Source organism: Protopterus annectens, chromosome 2.part2 (genome assembly GCF_019279795.1).
Source record: "Protopterus annectens isolate FY-2018-M chromosome 2.part2, PAN1.0, whole genome shotgun sequence".
In the NCBI taxonomy this organism is placed as follows: domain Eukaryota; kingdom Metazoa; phylum Chordata; order Ceratodontiformes; family Protopteridae; genus Protopterus; species Protopterus annectens.
Genome location: NC_056730.1, coordinates 39,306,138 through 39,324,814, shown reverse-complemented (window position 1 = coordinate 39,324,814; position 18,677 = coordinate 39,306,138). Strand labels below are relative to the sequence as shown.

The 18,677-nt window shown below is 36.6% G+C and overlaps 1 protein-coding gene across 2 annotated transcripts in view; it reads right to left on the bottom strand.

The window, feature by feature from the left end:
• Positions 1 to 14,250, bottom strand: part of LOC122795530 — a 307,262-nt gene extending 293,012 nt beyond the window's left edge. For both annotated transcript variants that reach the window (XM_044063729.1, XM_044063730.1), the window contains exon 1: positions 13,965 to 14,250. In XM_044063729.1, the coding sequence (XP_043919664.1) occupies positions 13,965 to 14,046 (82 nt within the window). In that variant the 5' untranslated portion in view covers positions 14,047 to 14,250. The remainder of the gene's footprint in view (positions 1 to 13,964) is intronic.
• Positions 14,251 to 18,677: the final 4,427 nt, after the last annotated feature.

Here is an 18,677-nt window from a genome sequence, read left to right as displayed (position 1 = left end):
TTGTGTACAAAAATAATGTTTTAATACTAGAGGAGAATGAAGTCTCAGGGGCATCTGTTTCTTGTAACCTGACAGAGAAGGATCCCTCATCTACTTCATCTTGCTTTGTGCTAGTAAGTGATTGAGGAATAATAATTCTTTAGATTAGTCAGCTAAATATAGTGATATTAGTTAAGTACTGTTTTTTTCATCTGTGCTATTTTAATATTTCCTATGGTTGAAACTCTGTTTTTTATTGTAAATAGATATTTAGTATTTTCATGTTCTTTTATTCTTTATTATTAAATATATTTAAACTTTTCATTGTGCCTGGTCCTTTAGAAAATGTTTAAGTTTTGAGAGTATTTGCATATATTTATTTGGTGATAATTCTGGTCACTCCTGAAAGCATGGCTGTTTGGTCAACATTACCATTTGTATTATTATTAATTTCACTCAGTGTAATCGGATACCCTTTTAAGATCCTTATAGTAACTGACTGGTGGCAGTGAATCTAGATTTCAGTCTGGGCAAAGTCGGTAGAGCAGATAGTGTCTGCCAGCCTTTCCCAGGTGTGTGTGTGTGTGTGTGTGTGTGTGTGTGTGTGTGTGTGTGTGTGTGTGTGTGTGTGTGTGTGTGTGTGTGTGTATGTGTATGTGTGTGTGTGTGTGTGTGTGTGTGTGTGTGTGTGTGTGTGTGTGAAAATTAAATCTCAAAGAGTGTGTGGGTCAACTACTTGGAGCAGGGACACGAATCACTGGTTTCAGAGACACAGTGGTGGAGGGCTTGGCTTGGACACTCTGCTGAGGACTTAACTCTGCAGCTGTGCCAGTGGGGAGTCTTACTGGGGACCAGGGGGAGAAACAGAGAAAGAAACCCAAACTCAGGGCTGAATGTGTTCCCTGTGTGCTCTTAAGGGAAATTGTACTTGATGCAGAAAGGTCTACATCTGGAAATTCTGAGTGTATCCATTTGTGTTCCAAGTGAATGTCCCTTTCCAGTGCCAGTGGTGAGGATTCAGGCTCCTTGATTACTGGCCCAGAGTGGAGATGTTACAGCCTGCAACCACTTACAAAATGCCAACATCTTGTTCCTAAAACATAATGTAATATCTTTACTCGACTTAATTAAAACAGATGTCAGGAGACAGGTAGAAAACAAGAAATGTCAGTATATGAATGACAGACCAATTAGAAGTTTTACCTTTGGCTGGCATTTACTAGTATGTGAGTGTAGAGCTAATGAGTGGAACCAGAACAAACTGTGTCAAGATTAGGCCCTCTAATGTACACAGTAGATATGTGCGATAGCACATGGAAAACACACTCAGGGCCAAATCCATACAGTTTACTTAGCAAAAACCTTGACATCTACTGTAAGATGACTGAGTCTTGATGATAAATATGATGACTTTCTTAAAAAGGATGGATATCCAGATCTCTTCCCCAAGAAGGATAGATGTCCATTGTCATGACTAAGGCATACCTCTTGAAAAAGGGATGGCTAAACCTCTGCCTCTTCCATGGGAAATGACTGCTTGCATATAACAAGACTGGTAGTGGGCTATGAAGTCATACTAGCACAGATTAATAACTGCTTCCCCCACCCCCGGGAGACAATTTCTGCATATTAACAAGTTTGACTGTGGGCTGAAATGTCAAAGCAGCACCATAGTCACTTTTTTCTGCTCAAAAGTAAATAATTTCAGCAAGAATGCACTAGGGCCCCAGATGTAAGACATTAGTTGCAAAGTCAATGTCACCCAGTGTGCTGAAGCTAACTATTGCTCTGTGTGTTCATTAATACAACAGATTTAAGAAAAACATTATATAGACCAAGAAACCTTGAGCTGTTTGGAAAAAGAAGAGACTGAGTAAGTGCGAAAATATAAAGAACAAAATCTAGAGATTTATGAAAAGTATAAAAAAGAAATATGGATATGGGAAAGAGAGATATTTGATATGGTGCAATATTTACACAAAGAAGAAAGCCAAATTAATCAATACAAAAAAGCATTCCCAAAGAGAATTACAGGCAAAGACATCCAGATATAGAAAATTTCACAATACAAAAATAAGATCACGAAGAGGGAACATAGAAGATTAGTAAAGTAGAAGTTAGAAAAATAGAAGTTGAAGCTATGGAATACCTGTGAAGTGAAGGATTTAGCATAGAAAGTCTAACACAGGTTATATCACAGCATGATGGAACGAGTCCTCCAAGTAAGGAGAAATAGGAGGAGCAGGAGACATCTGAAGAAGAAATATGGACATGGGAAAGAAAAATTTATTTAATATGGTTCAAAATTTATGCAAAGGAGAAAGCAAAACTAACCAATTCAAAAAGAGCAGCACCAAAGATATTTGAAGAGAAATATGGGGAAAGGCATCTGGATATGGAAAATTTTACAGTGCAAAAAATAAGAAAACAAAGATGAAAAGTAGAAAAGAGGATTAGTAATGGAGAAGTCAAAGAATTAGAAACTGAGGTTATGCATTACCTGCAAAGTGGAGGATTTAGTGTAGAAAGTCTAACTCTGACAACATCACAGCAAGATAGAGCAATGGATCCCCAAATTAAGGAGAAACCATTGGAGTGGGAAACATTTGATCGGTTGCTATATGAAGATACTTTTGAGCATTCCATAGGAAACCAGTATAAAAGTTCAGCTGGAGGTGTACAGCAAAGGAAGGAACAGGAAGCTGTGGCAACTCTTGATGCAGTCAATGTTGTGGAGTGACAGGCCAGTGAGTTCCCATATGAAAGAGTAGCAGACGACACAGGATGAAACTGAAGAGAATGTGGCACAAGAAAATGCTCTGGAGCTTTCTATAGAATGCCCACAGGAAATGAAGAACAAAGAATGTGCCCTCAGTTTAGAAGAAAATGATCTAACAGAAGAGTTGCTGTAATAGAGATGGACAGACATATTAAGATCAATGAAAGAAATAGAGTACAGAAAGTCAATAAAACACAAAAAGTTAGAAGTCTGATAAAACAAATGAACACATTAATTAGGACTATTTTTAGAGATTCATGCCTTATAACAGAAGTAAATAGGATATATTGCTGTACAGCTAAATTAATAACAGATACATTCTTACCACAAAAACATAGGACAGTAAGGGAAAGGAAGGGGAGAAGTCAAATGCCATCATGGAAACATCGAATAGAGAAAACTATAAAGCAATTAAGACAAGACGTGTCACTGTTAGAAGAGTATAGAAGAAGGAACAGATCAATACAAATACTCAGAAAGGCAGACATGATAAAAGCAATGCACAGTATCAGAACAGATCAGGGTCTATCATGCACAATATAATAAACTAAAACTATTAGCACAGACAGAAAAACTTAGAAGATATGCAGATAAATATAAAGGAAAAGTACAATATAAACAATTTATTGATGACCCAAAAAGTTTTATAGAGAATTGGGAAACAAGGCAAAAGGAATTGAAACACCACCAAAAAAAAAGAAGAAATAGATACATTTTGAAAAAATATCAATGAAGATCCTGTGGAACATAACAAATATGCTAAATAGAAGAAGTAAAAGAAAGAATAAGAAGTTCAAATGTTCAGAATATAAAATGGGATGAAGTAACTGCCAGAGAGATTAAAACAAAGGTAAGAAACGGTCCTAATTAGGAAAATCCAGGCCCAGATGCAGTACCTAACTTCTGTCTAAAAGTATTAACATCTTTACATGGAGATTTAGCCTTGAGTAAGAACTATTTATATGCACAACCCAAACAGACACCAGCCTGGTTAACAACAGGAAAAACTATACTCCTACTTAAGAGTGAACCTGCAAACTATCCTAAAAACTGTAGGCCAACACCTTGTCTTCTGACGACATATAAACAATACGAACTAAGTCAATGAAAAACAAACCCAAATTATACAAAAAGAAAGAAATTGGAATGAGAAAACTAAAAAATCCAAAAAAATGTATGAATGTTAAGCACACAATTTTATTCAAACGCTTTTCGTCTAGCTATTAGCCAAACTTCTTCAGACAACATCAAAAACTACTACACCCAGCTTCCATTTATACATTTCCCACTAAATCATGTGTTCAAACCAATTAATTAATAAAAAATTATTAATTTTTAAAGGAGCACATTCCTTAAACAATAAAATGCATTCCTCATTGTTAAAAACCTCCCTAACAATACTAAATAAATACATATATCATCCTTTTAAATATATATATTTTTTATGTTGTCTGAAGAAGTTTGGCTAATAGCTGGACGAAAAGCATTTTGAATAAAATTGTGTGCTTAACGTTCATACATTTTTTGGATTTTTTAATTTTCGCATTCCAGTTGCTTTCTTTTTGTATAAGCCGTATAAACAATACACTGGAATTGATGCCAACAGAGATTATAGTAATTTAGAAGAAAACTCAATCATGGCAATAGAACAAAAGGGTAACAAAACAAAGTCATATGGAAAAAAGAATCATCTGTTGCTAAACAAAGTCATAACAGATAACTGTAAATAGAGGAAAAATATAAGTATGGCATGGATATACTACAAAAAAGCATTTGATAGTATTCTACATTCATGCAAAAAAGAGTGCCCAATAATGCATAAGATATACCCTTCACTGATCAATTACATTACAGCGACCATGAAACAGTGCAAACCACTTTGCAGTTGAAGAAGCCATGATAAAGGACACATTATTATTCCAGGGATAAAAATTCAAAGGGGGATATTCCAAGGTGACTCTCTCTCACAGCTGCTCTTTTGTTTTGCTCTTAATCCATTAAGCTGTCTACTTAACAGATTAGAGCATGGCTACAATTTGGGTCCCAGAAAGCAACACAGTGTAAAGACTTCTCATCTTTTTGTGGATGATTTCAATCTGTATAGTTCATCAGATGAGGAACTGAAAGCACAACTGCAAGTGGTCAAAACTTTTTCAGACAATATAAGAATGCCATTTGGGCTTGATAAATATACAAAATCAACCTTTAAAGCAGGAAAGCTGCAGTACCAAGAAAACTTCAGTTTGGAACAGGAATATGTTACAAAAGAACTTGAGCAAGAGGGAGTCTATACATATTTGGGAAGTGATGAAGGATCAACAATAAAACATGAGCAAATGCAAATAAAACTTAGTAAGCAATATTTTAGAAGACTAAAAATTAATACTAAAAATAGCATTGACATCCAGGAATAAAATCCAGGCTATAAACCAATTTGCTCTTCCTGTCCTAACTTACAGTTTTGGAGTGAATGACTGTCCACAAAAGGTGTTGGAGCAGTTAGACAGGAAAACAAGAAAGATGCTTCATATTCATCAAATGATTGTTAAAAATCAGTGTACACCAAGACCATTCTGAAGGAGGTATGGGCCTCCTCGAAACTGATTACATGTATAGATCTGCAATTGTGGGACTGCATACATATCTGCTGACCTCACAAGACCCAAATGTAGTGAAAGTTTTAACACTTGAGGGGAATAAGCCTGTAACAAAGGGAAATACTGCCAGCCCAGCTACCTGGAATTTTGTAAATAATTATATGTCATTTGTGATTATTAATATAACTTATATAGAAATGTAACAAAAGGAGATACTGCCAGTCCAGCTATCTGGAATTTTGTAAATAATTATATGTCATTTGAATATTAATATGATTTATATAGAAGTGTGACAGAAGGAGATACTGCAGTCCAGCTATCTGGAATTTTGTAAATAATTATATGTCATTTGTGATTATTAGTATAATTTATATAGAAATGTAACAAAAGGAGATACTGCCAGCCCTGCTATCTGGAATTTTGTAAATAATTATATGTCATTTGAATATTAATATGATTTATATAGAAGTGTGACAGAAGGAAATACTGCCAGTCCAGCTATCTGGAATTTTGTAAGTGGCTGTGTGTCATTTGTGAATATCAACATGATGCAGTTGCTTGTGTTACAACTGTATAAGAACTGTATGTTATATTGTACAGACATGTGAGGAAGAGTTATTTTGTAAAATACTGAGCAGAAATGTATATACACTATTGTAACTGTTTAGATGTATATGTATTTTAACAATGGGGGCTGAAACACAAGTAGTTAACTTCAGAAGAATAGTTGAAAACTTAAATTACTTTACAACCATGCAATAAAAGAAATGTTATCTTTCAGTTTCAGTGCAACTGGAGACATAATGTCTAGAAACAGAAGTTTTTTGTATTGTCTTTAAATGTGGAGGAATTTAAATTATTTTACAACTTCCACCATTTGCCAAAAAATCTAAGGTATATGTGTTTTCACAGGTAGATGCTAAAATCAATGGTTGTAAGCCTGGGAACTGATAGATGACAAGAAATTATGTCATGCAGCCAGCTACCCCAGCAGTAATATTTGAAATATTAATTTAAGAACTATCTGAGAGAGAGCGAGAGACTGAGTATTCTGTATTCTGACTTGGACTCAATAACATCATCTAGAAAATCCATTCACCACACTTGCCTTGCACTGGAATTAAGTTAGATTCAGACAGGAATATAGTGAAGTATAGCTTAGATGTTTTCTTTATTTATTTGAGACTGTCCTGCAATGTTGTTTTAAATATTTCCTGTGATTTTGAACTCTGATGTAACTGTGATTATTTACTGAGTATTTTCTTATTCTTTTCTTATTTATTATTAAATCTATTTAAACATTTCATTGTGGCTGATATTTGTGAGACATATTTAAGCTGTTAAGAGTACTTGCATATCTAGTTGGTGACACTGTGCAGGCCACTCCTAATAACCTTGCTCTTGGTCAAACCACCATTTGGATTAATAGTAACATTACACAGTAAGATATGGCACCCTTTGTTGAGGGCCTTAAAGTAGCTGATAAGGAGTGGATGGTGGCAGTCAAAACTGCCTTATAGTCTGCACAGAAGGGGGCATAGCTAGTAAACCTGTGCCAGCCTTTCTCAGGTGTGTGTGTGTGTGTGTGTGTGTGTGTGTGTGTGTGTGTGTGTGTGTGTGTGTGTGTGTGTCAGCTACTTGGGCAGGGACACAAAGTACTGGTTGAACAGAGAGGGTGCTGGAGGTCTCTGGCTTGACCACTTAGCTGTAATCTCAACCCTATAGCTGTGCCAGTGGGGAGTCTTATTTGGGATCTGGAGAAAGAGGGAGAAACTAGCCCCAGACTGACTGTGGCCTCTGTGTGTGCTCCTAAGGGAAATTGCACTTTACTGTGTGTGTACTTGTCATCCTCCCATTGTGTACACCCTCCACTGTTGCCAGTGGTGAGGACTGATACTCCTTGATTACTGGGCCAGTGGTAGGGCATCACAAAATCTAAGATTACTACCCTGCTTAGTTTAGTAGAAGCATATCAGTGTCAAGCAGGAATGGAAATCAAGTAGATAAAAATCAGGAGGCAACTGAATGTGCCAAAAAAAACAAAAGAAAGAATATAACATGAAGGATCAGATGAGAAGGCAAACAATGTGGAAAATGCAAAAATACAGTTGAAAGTATAGAAAACTCTTGGAGCAACCTCATGTTGATCTGGATCAAACACAGCAATGGTTAGGCAGAGGTGAATTTAAACCAAAAGATGAAAGGTTAATACTGGCAGCCCGAGATAGTGGAATATATATATGTGTGAGAAACAGACAAATATAGGTTTTGTAAAACAGAATTGGAAACAGTTGCATGTCTTGTTGCTGTTTGTAATATGTTCAAAAACTAAGTAAACCAAGATCGAAGCCAAAAAATATTTTTTACCAATTCACTTTAATTACAAAATAAAAAATAGTAGTAAAATCAAGTGCTTTCATCTCTGAACTCAGAGACTTTATCAAGATGAAAGAACATTCAATAAAAGTTCCATTTAAGTAAGCACACCCCAGTCAGCTCAGCCAGTAAGTGCAATACATACATACATACATACAAATGTTTCAAGCATGGGCATTAAGACCTTCTAGCTTGCCAATATGCCAAAACACGTGTTACCATAATAAATGTCCAGGCTGTTCTTAAAAATATCTAAACTAGTACTTGTTTTAATGTAATTTGGTAGTCTGTTCCAAGCATCAGCTACTCTGTCAGAGAACCAATTAGTACACTTCTCATTCCTATAGAATCTTCTACATAGGTTATCTGACAATTCTCTAGTACTTTTTGATAACCCCAAACATTCCCAGAGGGAGTTATCCCTAAATATCCTATATACCTGTATAAGATCTCTTAAATATCTGTAAGATACACTGTACAAGTTCAGATATTTTAGTCTTTCATAATAACTTAGATGTTCACATCCATGGATGCCCTTAGTATATTTCCACTGTACTCTTTCCAGTTTATTCATGCTTGTTTTCCTATAGGGTTTCCATATTGTTATTCCATACTCAAGTTTGGGTCTAATGTAACTAACAAACAATGACTTCATTATGTTTGATTTCCTAGACTTTATAAATCTTTTTATACAACCTATAGTTCTATAACTATCATTAGCAAATTGGTTGATATGATTAGAAAAACTCATAGCTGAATCTACCCATATACCCAGGTCCTTGAATGAGTCTACAGTTTCAATCACTGTGTGCTGTATTAAATATTCACCTTTCAGTTTATGTCTCCCAAATCTCATATGTTTAGTTTTTGATGTATTTATCGACATATTATTCTCCTGTGCCCAAATGGTCAATTTAGTCAAATTATTTTGCAGACATGCCTTATCTGTAACACTTGTAATCAGTTTACCCAATTTCAGGTCACCAGCATATAGACTGTAGAATACCTCAGATGTAAAAGTAAGATCTGAAAGATACAATCTCAACAAGTAAGGGCCTAGCACAAAGCCCTGTGGGACACCTTGACTATAACCAAGGATTTTACCTGTCTAGTTGGTGTGTGATACTTGCCATGTCCTATTTGTAAGCCATGCAGCTATCCATCTTATCAACAGCACTTCAATACCTAGTTGTACTAATTTATTGATCAGTGTTTTGTGCATGACCCTGTCAAATGATGACATTAAATCTATATAAATCACATCACAGCACAATGTTTCATTCATAGCTGTTATTATATTGTTATAGAACATCATGTTACAGGTAGTAATAGATCTATTTTCAACATATGCATGCTGATATATGGTTTCAAATCCCAACCTATCCAGTTCTGACAATAACTTATCCAGTATAACCTTCTCCATTATTTTTCCACAACATGAAAGTCGACTCAAGGATCTATATGATTCTTGGTTTGTCCTACTCCCCTTTCCCTTAAAGACAGGTTTGATAAGTGCATGTCTCCAATCTTGAGGAATCTCCTCATATTTATATGACCTAGTGAATAATAGATGTAATGGCAGTGTAAGTTCTTGCTTAAGTGTTCTCAGGTCATTGTTACTTGTTCTGTCACCTCCCTGCACTTTGTTTGGATCCAGTTTGCACAGTTCTTTTTCAATATAATCTAATTTGATTCCAGTATCTGGGGTTACCTGGATGTCACTAGGACAACTTATCACCCCTTTTGTGGAGCCAAATTGTTTTGCATAAGATTTTGTAAATATATCTATAATCTGTTGTGTCTGAGAATAAATTTTAGAATCTGCACACAGTTTATCAATTTGTGTATCTACTCCTTCCACTTCTTATGTATCTATAAAAAGGTTTCCTATTATGCTCAATATCTTTATATACATTTTCTTCAAATTTTTCTTGATCTTGTCTAACACTATGCTTAATCTGTTTGTCCAGCTCGTTTATTTCAGTTTTCAAAGTTGTAGTTCGACCTCTCTTCTATTTCTTATATTTTTTGTCTCTCACCTTAATCAGGTATCTTGTTCTTATGGAAATATAACCCTGATGTTGCGTGCCTACATCCTGATGTTAAAACATTTTATTTTTACTTTTTGCACTCAAACAATTTCTATTTCAAAACTTTCCACATTCCATCTTTAGTTTTTCCAATGAACACCTCACTCCAGTTAGTTTTATATAGTAACTGTTTTGCTTCCCTATAATCTGTAATTGACCTTCTGTGCATTGGCTTACATTTCAGTTTGGAAGAATTATATAGCAACAAATTAACCTTTATGCCCCCATGATCACTGCACATCAATGGTGGTAAAACCTGACTTGAAGTTATAGTATTTTCTTTGGGAACACAAACAATATCTAGCATATTCCGTCCCCTGGTAGTTTTTTTTTTTTACAGTCTGAAGCATTTGTTGTTCCTGAATATACTCTGTGAATAATTTCTTTACTAACTTTGTTGAATCAATATTATTCCAGTCTGTTTCTGGTAAATTTAAGTCCCCAGCTAATATTATTCTTCCCTCCTGTGTTTCATGTAAGAAATGTATGAACTCCTTTATGTCATCTGCACTTGACTTTGGTGGTCTGTACACTCCAACAATTGTTATATGTTCCAAGGTTGTCTTTACTGTCACAGTTACATAGTCTATAGTATTGGTGTTATCATTGAACATGTAATAATCACAAGTCTCATAGCTATCTTTAATCCCTATCATAACACCTCCACCTGATTTTTTGTTAGAATGTCTGTTACAGTAAAAACATTTATACCCTGACAGAACTGGTTTCCAGTCATTGTTCTTTAACCATGTTTCACAAACTATAATAACATCAATCTTGTGGGAACGTAGCAAATTTTCTAATAAAAAAACTTTATTATCAATGCTCCTAGCATTAACAGCCATCAAAGATGCATCAAATATTGCTATCTGTGAACTGTTACATTTTTGACCTGGCAAAAATCCTGGCCAGTGTTTGTCAAATATTGCAAAATATCTGCTGCAAAAATTCTCTACAATAGATTAACTTAAGACCACAGGACACAAATCTCCTTAAAAGTATGTATACATAACAATTAAAAAACATTCTATCATATAATCACAACACCCCCCCCCAATTTTCCTTTTTGTTATAACCATTTGTCACCATTTAACATATTTGTTTTTGAACCTGTTTCTAGTGTGTGTACTGTTTCTAGCTGTTTGTAATATACTAATGGTAGAAGGACTGTATATTGTAATCTGCGGTGGTGCAGCGGTAGCGTTGTTGCCTCACAGCAAGAGGTTCTCCCGTTTGATTCTCGGCTAGGCTGCGGGAAGTGCCTTCTGTGGGGAGTCTGCATGTCTTCCCTGCAGTCAAGTGGCATTCCAAAAGACATGTGTGAATGGGTATACCTTTGTTGAAGGTTGGGCGTCAAGCTGGCAACTCGGCACCATAAAAACCTACTGCCAATTATTAGCAGACCGAAGTTCTGCTGGGGCGACCCCTAACCGGGAAAAGGCGAAAGACAAACAACAACAAGAAGGACTGTATATTGAAAGGCATAATAATGTGGCAAGACTGTTGCATCGATGATTGTGCAAATATTATAATACTGAAATAGCTGAAAAAGACTGGAAACATGCGCCATAAAGCATTGTCGAAAATGATGAAGTTTATCTTACATGGGATCACCCATTACCAACAGTTCAAAAAAATAGATGTGATTAACCAGATAGAGTAGTCCATAAAAAGCAGATAAAAGTAGCATTGATCATTGAAATTGCTACACCTAGTGACTACAGTGTCTTACGTACAGAGAGACACAAAGTCATAAAATACCCGGATTTGCAGGCCGAAACGAGGGCAATGTGGAAGAAAGATACCCAGACAGTTCCAATAGTAGTAGGAGCAATGGGCCTTATAAAAAATAATTTACAGTCATACTTAGATATATTACCAGTACATGTAACTCCATATAAATTGCAGAAGGAGTCATTACTGGGCACAATGTGGGTACTGTGAAGAGCACTTCTGGTGAACATCAAAGACTGAAACAATACTAATTTCATGAATTTTAATCATACTTTGAGTTAGGAATGCGGTCCATTTCCATCATGGCATTAGAAACTAAAAAGACTTGGAGAAATTAAAAATCAAGAAACATTATCTAGAACACCTGAGAAGTCCCCTGCAGTGAATAAGCTTACATTAAAGGGAAACATGGTTGAAGACTAAAAGTAAATCATGTTAGCAATTGCAAAAAATACCAACACATAACAAATGCCATACCTTTGTGCAACAGAAATGCTCACATAGCGTAGAAAGTGAAGAAGTGTGTCATATTGTGTGATAGCTGGCATTTTAAATAATTCCAGTACAGAGCATTCATTCTGAATTAAAGATGGCAACTGAATTGCTAAACGCTGCAGCCACATTATTTTGCATTAGTATCATTTAGCACATACATCACAGCACTTACTTTGTATGAGAGTAATAATACCAATACTGTTATCTTTACCAGTACTAAAGCAGAAGTAAAACAATTTTGTTTTGCATCCCCGCTAATTATATATACCAACTCCAAGATCACACAACACAGGGTACGAGCAAATTCCTTATCTCCCTGCAAAAGCAATGTCATAAAAAAAGGCTGTCGGCAAAAACTCCATTGGAAGGAGCAATCGCTCATATGAGCATTTACTTTTTTTTTTTTTACATATATATATATATATATATATATATATATATATATATATATGTGTGTGTGTGTGTGTGTGTGTGTGTGAGCGCTTCATTTGGCCAACACCATATGAGCGAACGTTTGAAAGGCCAACAAATGATAGCAGAGATCCCGCTATAGTGCGGGACTGGGAGATACCCCTTTTCTGCACTGTAGTGTGACCTTGGAGTGAGAATATTTAAGTAGCAGGGGGGTTCACTGTGTTTACAGGTAGGTAACTGGTGCTATTTCAGGATGTCGGTCTTTTGGAATGTCGATCATATGGTGTCGGCCATATGAAAGTTGGCATTCTGAATGGTCGACATTCTGAAGTAGACCCATATATATATATATATATATATATATATATATATATATATATATATATATATATATATATATATGGTTTACAATCAAAAGATTAAATGTTGGTTCAGCAAACACGGAAAGTCAAATGTTAGTCGACTTCCGTGTTGCTGAACGTTAGGAGATCGACAGTATATATCAGCAAATGCAAGTGTGCATTTATTGATATGAACTCAGTGTTATGAGTACAGTGCAGATTGGCAAATGAATCCCTTTGCACCTACACTGCCATCACGGTCGATTTTCAACATAAATGTTGAATCTGTTGATTTCGATCAACAGATTCGACATTTTAACCTAATTAGTATGCAAGCAGTATGAGTAATTTTCAAAGTGTCAAACATTCATTTTTATGAACGTCGCTATTCTGATAGTATATATATATATATATATATATATATATATATATATATATATATATATATATATATATATATATATATAAAGAGAAAGAGAGTTGCTTATTTTTTTTGTACAATTATCAGCATTTGTATGTATTACATACCTGTTTCCCAGGCTTGCAAATAACAAGAAAGTACAGTATAAATAAGATTACCATATATACGCAAGCATGTGTGTGTGTGTGTGTGTGTGTGTGTGTGTGTGTGTGTGTGTGTGTGTGAGAGAGAGAGACTGCATATCCAACTGTGCATGTCTTCTTGTTCTGTTCATAACCAAGTGAAGTAGTAGTTATCTTCCTGGCTCATCCTGTTTCTTTAGATATACACTGCAAGTGTATCTTAATTCAGATATGATTCCAACCAAATGTCACTACGTTCGTTTTCTAGGTTACTATAATTTAAACTCTTTCCAGATTGGCATCTGTGCTATTTCACACTTTAAATGCAGCCACCACATTCTTCCTAATTTTGTGAACTTTTTACCTGTTATATTACTAGTTCTTATTTTGCCACAGTCATCCTAGTACTCACATTGCATTTCTGAAGTACAGTAAGCATTTATATTAGTTCACCATATTTTACAACTTCAGGTTTACTCAAACTTCTGATCACTTGGTATAGAGACAATTGATAAAACGTTATACATGCATATTTTCATACACACACACACACACACACACACACACACACACACACACACACACAACAATTCAGTCCACTCTAAAATGTACTTACTGTAAGTGGTCTTCTCACAAAAAGTAACTTTTTTCCTTGATGAATTTAACATTTTCTCTTCTGGGCAAGGCAATCCAAACATACATTTTACTCAGAAGTGAGACTAAAATGTTCACATCTGTAGAAATGCAAAGCCTATTTACAAAATGCAATTACTGGTCCATCTTAGGTTTTGCAGTTAATGAAAAGCATCCCCCAAATAATCCAGTAAATCTGCTATTCTGGTGTTCCTTAACTCTGTTTATGAAAATCTTGTACTTCTCATTGAGGAAGCAGGAAACCTCCTTGTTGCTAGGTGAGACAGTTATGCACCAGTTAAGGAAGGAGGCTGAGTTTTGTTTAACACAACACAGAAAACCTTTCTTGTCTCTGAGGCCCTGCCAAGATTATTCCTCTTATCTTAAATTACACTTCTCATTCTAAGTCAACATTAGCTAGAACCACTGAAAATTTACTTAGAGCGGTAACACAACACTTCAAACAATCTTTCTTTCTCTTTTCAGACATAATTAGAATCAGAGGAAAAAAAGTAAAATAGCATGTCATTTAACATGTATCACAAATTTATACTGACAATAGTAATATTTCATATGATTATTTCTGTTTAAAATAAAATATACCGACTTTAATCTTTCATTATTTACATCTGAGCTGTCTCACCATCAGCTGCTATACACTTAATAAAGTTATACCGTCAGCACAGAGGATTAAGGCTATGATCTGCTACTGAGCTTTAAACTGGAGTCTTAAAAGAGCTTTATGCCAAGTGAGCTTTCCAGCTAATAAACAAATAAAATAAGCAACGAAGACTTAAAAGATACGGGAGGATATTCAGAAACAAATAGCACATAATATTGCATGAAATACTGCAGTGAGGGCAATGCTCAGCGAAGGGAGGATTCAGGGACATAAGTAGCCAGGCCGTGCTGTTATAGAAATAGTATGGTATGCATGGTATGCATCATATGCAAATGACAGCATAATGGCATACAAATGTAATAAAATGCTTTGAAAGACTGGTTAAAAGGCATTTGACTACAGTACTACCCCAGTCCTTTGATCTGATGCAGTTTGCCTACTGGGCAAACAGATCAACTGCTGATGCCATTTCGATGGCACTTCACCTCACATTGGAGCATCTTGAAGAGAAGAATAGCTATGCCAGGCTGCTGTTCGTAGATTTCAGCTCGGCATTCAATACGGTGATTCCAATGCAACTTAAAGAAAAGCTAATCACCCTTGGTATAAATAAAGGGCTGTGCAACTGGATCCTCAATTTCCTGACTCTAAGACCACAAAGGATATGTTTTGTTAAAAACACTTCAAGGAGTATTACAATCAACACTGGAGTACCTCAAGGTAGTGTGCTGAGTCCTCTACTGTTCACAATCCTTACTAATGACTGCTCTGCAAAAGCTAGCAACAACCACATCATCAAATTCACAGATGACACCACAGTGTCGGGACTCATAAGTGGTGATGACGAGAGAGGGTATAGGAATGAGGTCAATTCCCTGATTGAATGGTGCAATAACAACAATTTGGACCTAAACATCAATAAAACAAAAGAAATTATTATTGACTTCAGAAAGAGCTCTGCCATGCACCTGCCCCTCAAGATCAACGGTGAAGAATTGGAGAGAGTCCAAACTACAAAGTTCCTGGGGGTAAATATATCAGAGGATCTTTCTTGGAGTACAAACACAGGCCAGCTAATTAAGAAAAGCCCACCAGCGACTACACTTCCTAAGAAGGCCGAGAAAAGCAAAGCTCTCTATGAATGCTCTAATTACCTTCTACAGAGAAGTCATCAAGAGCATCATCACCAGCAACTGCACTGTATGCTTCAGTAACAGCGCAATGGCCGAAAGGAAAAAGATGCAAAGAATAGTAAGAGCAGCAGAAAAGATCGGCAATAGTCTTCCTACCTTACAGGAGCTCTTTGAAATGAGATGTAAAAAGAGGTCCCGCAAAATACTGAGTGACACTTCTCATCCAGCGTATGGTTGGTTCACTAAACTTGCTTCTGGTAGAAGGTTACGGAGTACCTGTTGCAGGACCTCCAGATTCATTAACAGTTTTTATCCAACTACAATAAGACTCATTAATGCAGATGTAAATCTGGATGTATCAAAACTAATAAGAGATTGTTACACTCTCATTCTTTTTTTTTTTCATAAAGTAATTCTATTTATTTACTGCATATTAAAATTAATATATTCTCATTCAAGTGCAATTCTAAGCACTTCCTTATGTGCAATATCACCCAATCTCACCCCTGTATATATTGTACTTTTCTTTTCATGTGTTAATCGTCTAGTAGTCAGCGTTGTCCAGTGTATATAAATAGTGTAGAAGCATGTGCGTTAGCTACCTAAATATTTACTTTTGCACTATAGTTATTGTTTATTCTTTAATACCTATCATGTCTGTCTTTTTGTGTTTATTTTCTCCTGTAAAAGAGTTGACACTCGAAATTTCGTTTAGGTAGCACTTGTGTTTCCTAAATGACAATAAAGTTTCTTTGAATCTTTGTAGAAAAATTTAAATTAACACAATGACTCATGGAAGTCAGCTGTTGTGAATGTCAGGATTTGCTGGTGCACAGGAACATCACTTGTGTTATGATGCAAGTAGCATCAGCATTAGTAGAGAAGCATGCCTTATTGACTGCCTCACAGCCATTTTCTACAATGTTGCACATCATCATCCTCCATGTTAGAGCTGGGACTGCCAGTGACTATGATACCGTCACTTCCAAATCAGGATACTGTCGACCTCTATCAATGTGGACAGAGGTAGAGGCATCATACAGAAGTTAGTATTATATGGAATCAAGAGAGAATGCTTGGACTGCCTATCTCACTGTAAATAAAGGTTTGTGCAGGAGTAACCTTCCTTGCTACAGTGACCTGTCAGCATTTAATAACAGACATTTTAGGAGTTTCACAGGAACCCCTATAGACAATCAGGCAACTGATAATCGCCTAGATCTCAAGTCCAGGGCATGGCCAAGTATGAGGGTATTCTTACATCCCCTGGACATGGTTACTCTGAACTCCTCCACCTACCGGAGGTGCTAATGCATTGTCCCAAGCAGTATCTTTTGCCTTGGTCTTGGCATGTGGCATGATATCAGTGACTCTGAGATGCCTACTGTCTTATTATGGCCAGCCACAACACTGATGTTCTGCACCGCTCCTTGCCACATTTGGGCCCAGAAAGCCATGTCTACTTTACCTTTCTCAAAATATGCATGCCATATGCTCAAAAGCCCTCCAACAGCACCTGCTTTGCTGGTGCATTGAACTTTTCTAGCCATTACATTCTTGTAGTCCCATGTGCATTGCAGATGTGGGTCACTGCGTATAGATTCCTAAGTGTGTACTAGGGTAACAAACACAAGGGCCTTTTTAAGCCTAGCCATGCATCCCAAATCTCTGACAAGTTCTGATACCCTTGATAAGTGTAAGCAGGGGCTTGGGAGATAAAACATGAATCATTTACAGGTTGCCTGTGCCCATTAGAGGCATAGGTGCCAAACCAGGGGTTTATTTCCTGTTCCTCATCCAATTGTCCAAGTTACACTTGAATTAGGTTAAGGAGGAACTCTGCTTCATATGAACAGGGAGCCTGTTCCAGAGAAGGGATAATCTCTGGGATATATACCTGTCTGTCCAGGAGGTCCTATGTATATCACAGGCAAGGTTTAAGTCTATAGAATGGGTAATTCTGGTGCTCTTTGTTGTGTGGATATGCAGGAGGTCCATTAGGTGGTATCTGAGAGTGCCTTGTATTCCAGGCAAAGATATCCCATCAACAGCCTGTAGGAGATAGAATACAGGGATGGGTCCTTGAGGTGGACTGCAAAGGACTTGTCACATATGTCCTGACCTCTGCGGATGTTCCACTTGTTGGATGTGTCTGGTTACGTGCATACCAACATACCAAAGAGGGCATTGTACTCAATGACAGGTCTGATGAATGCTGAACACAGTAGAACGATGACTTCCTTGGAACTAGATGCCATACCTTTGTTTGTAAGTTGAACAACATAGAACAATTTCCTCACCACTGTAAGAAGACGATGATCAAAGGCTAGATTACTGTCTGTCTGCATCCCCAAGTCCCTGACTACTGGGTCGTCTCTTAGGGATGTGTTGTCAATATGATAGCCACCAGCGGTAGATGACTTCCTGAAGGATACTATTATGCATTTCTTGGCATTAAGTTTTAGTCCATGACTCTGTCACAAGTTACTTCTCTGTGCCAGCCCTTCCTGGAGAACATTAGTGTTGGTGGGGGATTATATGACTCCTCCTAATTTTTAATCATCTGCAAATTTAGTCAGGCAGAGGCTCTTGGCATTGGCTTTGACTTCAGAGAAGTAAACGCCAAAAAGGAGCAGTGCTAGGACTGATCCCTTAGGAACTGTGCTTGTGACTGGCCTCTTTATAGAGGTAAACTACCCAATTCTAACTTCCTGGGTCCTGTCTGTGGGTCAGCTGGTTGTCCACTGGGTAATATAAGGATTTATACTTAATGCCTTGAGTTTGTCAACAATGCCTGACTGGGGTATTGTGTCAAATGCCTTGGCCAGGTCAAGATGGATATTCTGAACCATTTGCCATCATCCATTGCTTTGTTGATTTTCCAAAAGAAATTCATCAGGTTGAGTAGGCATTAACAGCAATTGGTGAAAACAAATTGGTC